We start from the raw sequence: 8765 nt of genomic DNA, 5'->3' as shown, positions 1-8765 counted from the left end.
AAGACTTGGGGAACACTTATCTTGGGAAGATTTGTGTTTTTGTAGTTATAGGAGTTAGAAGTTTTAATTCCTAGTTTACAAGAAGTCTTGTAATTTTGTTGATTGTTGAGGCTCAAGAGTTATAGTGAAGTTGGAATTAAATTCTGTAGAGGTACAGGTCATGGTTTTTTACACCTTTCTGTTAAAATATTGAAAAACAAGTCCCACATTGGTGGTTAATGAGATGGGTGGTCTCTTTATAAGGCTTGGGAAATCCTCCTCACCTCTTGAGCTAGCTTTTGAGGTTGAGTTAGGCCCAAGGTCCATTTTTTTATCATGGTATCAGAGTCAGGCCCACCCAATTCATTATTTTCGATATTGGTCCCCCCGTCTTAGATTGTCCATGCTCCAGATGTCCAACTCTGGGCGTGCGGGGGGTGCTGGAGTTCCACATCGGTGGGTTAAAGGGCCCTTGATCTCCTTATATAGTCTTGGGCAATCCTCCCCTCATGAGCTAGCTTTTGAGGTTGAGTTAGGCCTAAGGTCCATTTCTTTATCATGATATCAGAGCAGGGCCCATTCTCACCCAATGTTGGGGCCCCGAATTGAGATGTGTATTAGAGTAGGGCCCCGACATTGGGTGACAATGGGTCCTACTCTGATACCAGAGATAAAGAAATAGACCTTGGGTCTAACTCAACCTCAAAAGCTAGCTCATGAGGGGAGAATTTCCCAGGATCATATAAGGAGACCAAGGACCCTTTAACCCATCGATGTGGCACTTCAACACCCTCCGCACGCCCAGGGGTGAACATCTGAAGCGTGAAAAATATAAGAAGGGGGGCCCAACACTAGAAACTTGGTCTCCTTATATGATTTTGGGCAATCCTCTCCTCATATGCTAGCTTTTGGGGTTGAGCTAGGCCCAAGGTCCATTTCTTGACACTTTCTTGAGCCGGGTGTTTTCCACGTTAAAATACTGTATTCAGTTTTTATTTCTGTGAACCACGTTTACTTACTTGTTCCACAGATAGGCAATCAATAGAGTTTAATGTTAAACGTAGTAGGGCTCGTACTTTAACATCAACGCAATAGAAGAACTGTACACTATTTTCCCATTAGAATTTTCCACTAAAAATGTGAAGTGACTATTTTGATAGATATTTTAAGTGAATCAATGAGAAAAAGGTTAGCATTTTCACACGAAAAAAGTAGAAAACTTTTGAGTGCTTCAATGAGATTTTTTATCCACCATACGTTTTCCCACTCATGAGGTGGTTCCGTGGGAAATGAGATGGAAAATCATATTTTATAAAAAAAATTTTCCCAGTGCGTCGCGGTAGAAAAACCCCTGTTTCTAGTAGTGGTAAGCCTTCTTATAATGTGGGATTTGTAATCTTAAAACTAAGACAGATTATCTACTACAAGTAGCACATAAATGTGACCAAATAGTGTAAAAATTCCTTACACTAGTGACCAAAGAAAGGACAACTCGGTGCACTAAAGCTCTCACTATGCATAGGGGTCCGGGAAAGGCCGAACCGCAAAGGTGTACTGTACGAAGCCTCACCCATGAACTCCTTACACTAGTGATACCAGTGAAAAATCATGGAACAGTCTTTCCCCTCATGCATACACTCTAGTCCATATTTTGTCTATTCATCACACTGAAAAGTCCACAAATTTGACCAATTGGGACAAAGAAAAGCATCTTTATTAGTTGACGAAAATTCATCAACTGCCTCATTTTGTCGTGGATGCATGTGTAGTAATAGAAAAAGAAGGTACTCTTTGGTTAACTTTCATATTTATAAGAGAAAAATGTACTTAAGTTAAGCCTAATAATTTTATGTCACTTGTGGGAGTAGATATGATTGCAGTAGCAGTGTGTGTTGCAATTTTGTTAGTAGTATTTCATACATGGAGATTGTTGAATTGGGCATGGTTTAGGCCAAAGAAATTGGAGAAATACTTAAGAGAGAATGGTCTTAAGGGAAACCCATACAAGTTACTCTATGGAGATCTAAAGGAGCCTAGTATTAGAAATAATGAAGCAAAGTGTAAGCCCATCAATTTCTCTGATGATATTGCCCAAAGGATCATTCCTTTTTTCTGTGACTCTGTCAACAAAAATGGTAAGAATAAGACTCTAGCTTAGTTTGTTGTTTTTCTCCTTTTTCGTCCATTATATTCACAAGTGTTCGATCGACATGTCTCCTCACATGGATGCTTAATTCTTTTTCACGGACAAATCACGTGAGATTGTAAGACTTGAACCCGACTTATATTTTGTCTGATATGGTATCATGTTTAAATGTGTTGTTATCTTATCTAAATGCCTAAACTATTTAAGAAAACACGCTTTTATAATTATGTCTTCCACTTCATGCAATAGTAAGAAAAACAAGCTCGACTTAGCTCTAACCGGTGAAAAGTGGTGGTGGTCCACTTACTGCCATTCCTGGTTCGGCTCCAACAATGTAATTTCAAGAGGGGTCGGTAGTTTGGCACTCGATCTGGAGAATTCATGACGCTCGGGTTGGAGTTTGGTGAACCAACTGGTCTTTCCTCTAGTTGACGTATCAGGCCAAAGTATAATTCTTCTTGGAGAAGGTTGTTTGCCGGGTGTCTGGCGGAGCTAAGATTTTCAGTTCATGTATTCTGGATTTAGAAAATGAGGTTTCTTGATAAATTATTTATACGTATCAAGTGAATTTCCTAAATACTAACCTAAAAAACTGATAAATATTCTGCAGGTAAAACTTCTTTTGCCTGGCTAGGCCCCAAGCCAATAGTATTCATCACAGAACCTGCACACATAAAGGAGATTTTTGAAAAGAATTATATGTATCACAAGCATAAACATTCCAATCCATTCGCGAAGTTATTGGTTCAAAGCCTTGTAAGTCTTGAGGAAGACAAATGGGCCAAACACAGAAAAATCATCAAACCTGCTTTCCATTTTGAGAAACTAAAGGTTATACATACTACTTTTTTCTTCTTGCATATAGCTAGTATATAAAATTTATTGACCTCGAGTGAAATTAATCCGTCTGTGTTAAAACAGCATATGCTGCCAGCATTTTATTTGAGTTGTAGTGAAATGCTACGCAAATGGGAGGAGATTGTTCCAAATGAAACATCAGCCGAGCTCGATGTATGGCCACACTTTCAACTAATGGCGGGCGAAGTCATTTCTCGAACTGCATTTGGGAGTAGTTATGAAGAAGGAAGAATAGTATTTGAACTTCAGAAAGAACAAGCTGAGTATGTAATGGAAGAAGTTTTTTCGATTTATATACCAGGGTCGAGGTACAATATTAATCTATTTTATCAAGTTTCTATTTTAATAGCATAGAAAATTTACTTAAATTTTATTTTTAGGTTCTTGCCTAGTAAAAGGAACAAAAGAATGCTGGAAATCGAAAAGGAAATCCAAAAGACAATTAGGCGTGTCATTGACAAAAGATTGATGGCGATGAAAGCAGGGGAAACTAGTACGAATAGTGAAGACTTATTAGGCATATTACTCGAATCCAATATGAACGAAATTGAACAGCATGGATGCAAAGGTTTTGGAATGACAACAACAGAAATAATTGAAGAGTGCAAGTTATTCTATTTTGCTGGAAAAGATACCACTTCAGTGTTGCTCGTATGGACAGCCATATTGCTAAGCCTGCATCCCAAGTGGCAAGTACGTGCCAGAGAGGAGGTTTTGCAGGTCTTTGGAAATGATAAACCAGATTTTGAAGGACTCAGTCGCCTCAAAATTGTAAGTACTTTTCACAAGTTCTCTCAGAATACTGACTAATTCTACTGCCAACTCATGCAATAAGATCTTTTTTCACAGGTGACTATGATCTTGTACGAGACTTTAAGGCTATTCCCCTCGGTACCAACATATGGTAGAACGAACAAAGAAGAAGTCAAATTAGGGGAGCTGAGTCTACCAGCTGAAGTGCTACTCGTTATTCCCTCAATCTTAGTACATTACGATAAGGAAGTTTGGGGTGAAGACGCGAAGGAATTCAAACCAGAAAGATTCAGTGAAGGAGTGTCCAAGGCAACAAACGGACAAGTTTCATTTATCCCATTTAGCTGGGGACCCCGTGTTTGCATTGGACAGAACTTTGCGATGATGGAAGCAAAAATGGCAATAGCAATGATACTACAAAAGTTCTCCTTCGAACTCTCTCCATCTTATACGCATGCTCCATTTGCAATAATTGCTATTCATCCACAGTATGGTGCTCCTCTGCTTATGCGTAAACTTTAAAACATTGCATTATTCGAGTAGACAGATTGTCTAGCGGACTTCTATTAAAAATAAAACACTGCCGCTTGGTTAAGTAGTCATCAAAATTGTTCACCTTTTTCTTCAGTGTGTATTAGTTCTTCAGTATTGTGAACAGTTTGCTTAGGATTTCTATAGATGCAACTCAAACTTTCAACTGCATTATGAAGCAAAACAGTAAATCGATTAAATTTTGCATATTATACATTAATTAATCTTGCAAGGGAGTAAACTTAACCTGCTTCTCCACGTGTTAAACATTGTTATATCTTTTGTCATATTATGATTGTTGTGATTTTCTTCAGTCTTGATGTTTTTCATGTCATGAAATTTTAATGTCCACTGTTCAACGTAGATAGAAACCTTAAAGGTGCTTGATCATGAAAATCACAATTTTTTGAAGTTAGAGTTCGAGTTGGGCCATGAATATAAATTGAAGTTGTTTTTAAATTTTTGAGAGAAGTAGAAGTGAAAAAAATGAAAACAAACTTTACTTGTTACCAAACACCATTTTTAAAATAGAATGAATTTTTTTTTGAAAAAAATAAAAAATTCTTGTACCCAAAGAATTAATATCCATTAAGATTCTTTTAAGCCACTCAACTATTTCTAACGGAGGAACAATGTTATTATTTATGAGTTCTAATTCCATGCATCATTTATATATTGTGGTGGGGTCTTTTTCCAAGATTATGCGTAGCGAAAGTTTTTGTACACCAAATTATCCATTTAATTTCATGCATGATTGGACGAGAATAATACTACCTAGAGTTTTGGGTTCCAATCTTAAAAATGAAATTACGTTTCATAAAAATACTAGTCAATCTTTGATAGGAATCATTTTACTCCCAAAGTGAAATTTTTTTTAATACGAATCTGAGTTGGTTGAATCTCTAACGTGTATCAGACACTAACTAGTGGGAAACTAAAAGAAATGATAACAACATCCACCTAAAGTGATAACAACCCCACATGATTTGACATATGTCCATAATGCATTAGAAATGTTGGTCTTTCACCTATTGAATGAAATTTGTTCATTTTTTTAGGATAAACTACAAAAATGTCCCTATAATGAATAACTTTGCCTTTTTATCTCATAAAAATATTCTATAGAATTAGTTTTCTTTCTTTTTTATATATTAATCTATGAAAACGTGTATGAAATTTTCTTTATACTTTAAATTAATTGTATCAATATATTTTTGCAAAATTAGTATTACCAACTAAACTAACAAACAAAATGCTAAAGCTATCTTCTTTTTTATGGTGCTGAGAAAAAACCAAAATGAATACCATTAATTCATTATTTCAAACTTTTCTAAATTTCAGGATTATGTGCCATGATTTTTAGGTACGTATAACCACCTAATCACTTAGTAACAAAATAGATTATACAATATTTTTTTTTATTTAAACAAAGAAATAAAAAGTAAAGAGATAAATCTTTAATTTTTTCGACTACTCCATTCGACGACAATATATTTCATACATTTAATTTTTCAATAAAAAATTTTCAACTAAGAAAGAAACACGATAAATTATCAAAAGGAAATAATTCATTGTCAATCATATATAATTTTTAAAACTATCTATAATCTTCTATATATTATATATTATATAATATAATATATTAAAAGTGTGAAAGCCCTTAAAGATATTATTTGAATTGTTTGCCCTTTATTAAAAGTCTTTGTATTGGACAGAATAGTCTCTTCACTATTTTTTTTTAATAATTAAAAGTTGAAAATTAATTAAATATATTTTATCATAAAGCCTTTTCTTATTAGAAGTTATCAGAATTAATAACAACTAATATTTTTTTCATTAGTTTGAAAATTATAAATGAACTAAATTTGATTTTAAAAAGAATTGAAAATCTAAAAATAAATATAAATATGTTAGAATTTTAAAAGATTAACAAGTATCAAATTTTTAAAAATTTTAATTACGTAATAAGAACGTAATCAATGATATTGTAAAGATTTGACTTTAAAAACAAGGAAAGATTTTTAAACATAGAAATAAAGAAAATAATTGAAGCACAAATATGGTTCAAATTTGTAACACCCCAACTTAGGATAAAGAGTCCCACATCGGCAAAACACCGGAGGGATGCTGGGTATATAAGTAAGCAAGTCTTACTCTCTAGTGACGTGTTTTAAAGTCGTGTGGGTCTGGGCCCAAAGCGGACAATATCACTAGTGGATTGGACCGTTACAGAGGTCTATCGGGCCTTGATGGTTCGGACGTTCGTCGTGGCCAACAGAGGTACTATACGACACACGCAATGGGTTGGACCGTTACAGGGATCTATCGGTCCTTGATGATTCGGGACGTCTGTCGCGGCCAGCAGAGGTACTATATGACACACGCAAAAGTGATGATGATCCATCAACCACGTAAAACTTCTAGTGGTAAAATGTATATGTGTGCTTACACAAAAATATGTTTATGATTACATTATTATATTAAAGAGTGATTTAAATTTTTATACGTCATTAAAATTATAAAAATTTCGCAATAGATAAAATCATTTAATTTTAAATAATCAAACATTATTATACGTGCGAGTCACATGTAGTTAAACTAGTTAACTAAAAGAAAGAAATGAAGCATGATTATAATGAAAAATTACAGAAACGACTCGATTCAAAATAAAAATAAGTAGAAATAGAGGAAAAATAGGTATATTTTTATAAAGTTTGATCCAAAATATTACGTAAAGTTTAAAATACGTTAGTTAATTTCAAAACCAATTAAATAATAATTATTTTAGAATAGAATTTACTTAAAGTAGGGGTGTTCATGGGTCGGTTATTGGTTAAAATCATAACCAAACCAACTTAGTCGGTTTTTAAATTTCTAAAACCAAACCAAACCAATACAAAAATTAACTGTCAGTTTGGTTCTTGTCGGTTTAGTTCGGGTCGGTTCGATTTTTTGGTTTATAACTTTAGTTAATGATAAAAGTTGAAATCTTTCTTAAAAAAATTCAATCCAACATATGAGATGTCAACCGAGTGTTATTCCTCAATCTTGAAACTAAGATGTCAATTTAGTGTTATACTTAGGCAAAGCCATGAACAACACCATATGAACGTTTCTATAAAAGTATTTAGAAACTACATATAAGAGAATGATATGATAAACCCCCAAAAGGTAAACACATAAATTGTTTGCTCAATAGGTACCAAAAAGAAAGTTTAAAACTAGTGATTATCGATAGTCTAATAAAACTCATCTATAAAATCTCATAGATAACAAGATAATTTTCACAATTAGTATCATTTGTCATTCAAAGAGCGAAAATCATATAGAATCTCATAACATACAACAACTAGATGGAGACAGATGACTAAAAGTGCTATGACTAAACTTAAATTCATGATTAAAATTTAAAATATAAAAAATATTTATATTTTATTTATAAATAATATATAAATAATTTATATATGCATATGTATGTGTGTATACATATATATACATGAATATATGTATATATATATATATATATATATATATAATTTTTATCGATTCGGTTTGGTTTGGTTATTTTGTCGGTTATTTTAGAGTAAAATCAAAACCAAACCACATAAGTATCGGTTTTAAAAATTTAAAACCAAACCAAACCAAACTTAACCAAATATCGATTTTTTTAATCGATTTGATTTGATTCGCGGTTCGGTTTGATTTTTAACCAAACCGTGAACACCCCTAACTTAAAGTATAATTTAGTACGTTTAGCTTTCGTTTGTAAATGAACAAACATTTTTTAAATAGGAAACAAAAGGCTTTGAAAGGTAAGTTGCATCTAATTAGTTTTTTTTCTTTGGGTGCTTACACCTAGTTAGGTTGTCCCCCTTTAGAAGGAAATTTAAGTAAAATTTTAATTCATTATAGCTGACATTAGGAATCACAAATCCAACAAAACCAAATTAGAGGTCTTTTCGTTTATTTTTTCAAATATTTATTATAATCAATATTTAGTATTATAAAAATAATCATATAATAATTGAAAGAAAAAAGTAAAAATATGAATTATTTTATCTTTTTAAATTAATTTTCTAAACTTTTATCTTTTTTTCTTTCTATTCTCTCAACTTCTATCTTTTTTTTCTTTGAGTTTTATTTTTCCTTTAATTTTATCATTTTCCTTAACTGTTTTTATTTTTCATTTCTTTTTTTCTTTGATTCCTTGCAAATAACGAGTTACGCCATATGAACAAAAAATAAATTACTATAAAAAATAATTGTTTCATAATATCCCTTTTTCTATCTTAATATATATGGCACTATTTGATTCAAGTACTGATTTATTTATCTATTTTTTAAACAAAGAAACTCAAAAATTGTGATCTAAAATTTTGTGGCTATAAATAATTTAATAAAAATTTTAAAAGTCAGATTATTTCTAAATATCATATTAAATAAGTGACATTCTCTTTTAGATTTACTAAAATGAAAAGTGTATCATATAAATTGTGAC

The 8765-nt window shown here is 32.4% G+C and overlaps 1 protein-coding gene across 4 annotated transcripts; it reads left to right on the top strand.

The window, feature by feature from the left end:
• The first annotated feature begins 1725 nt into the window (after window positions 1-1725).
• Window positions 1726-4519, top strand: LOC107878448 (cytochrome P450 CYP72A219). Of its 4 annotated transcripts, none has more exons than XM_016725444.2 (5): window positions 1726-2114; window positions 2736-2956; window positions 3047-3291; window positions 3364-3754; window positions 3833-4519. In XM_016725444.2, the coding sequence occupies exons 1-5, from the start codon at window positions 1829-1831 to the stop codon at window positions 4256-4258; spliced, it is 1569 nt and encodes a 522-aa protein (XP_016580930.2). In that variant the 5' UTR covers window positions 1726-1828; the 3' UTR covers window positions 4259-4519. The 4 variants fall into 4 exon arrangements, with proteins under 4 accessions (XP_016580930.2, XP_047271392.1, XP_047271393.1 ...); XM_047415436.1 differs by lacking the exon at window positions 1726-2114 and adding an exon at window positions 2228-2592; XM_047415437.1 differs by lacking the exon at window positions 1726-2114 and adding an exon at window positions 2228-2635.
• Window positions 4520-8765: the final 4246 nt, after the last annotated feature.

The sequence above is a fragment of the Capsicum annuum genome, chromosome 7 (assembly GCF_002878395.1).
Source record: "Capsicum annuum cultivar UCD-10X-F1 chromosome 7, UCD10Xv1.1, whole genome shotgun sequence".
Lineage (NCBI taxonomy): Eukaryota > Viridiplantae > Streptophyta > Magnoliopsida > Solanales > Solanaceae > Capsicum > Capsicum annuum.
The sequence above is the reverse complement of the archived record's forward strand: the minus strand, read 5'-3'. Positions and strand labels throughout refer to the sequence as shown.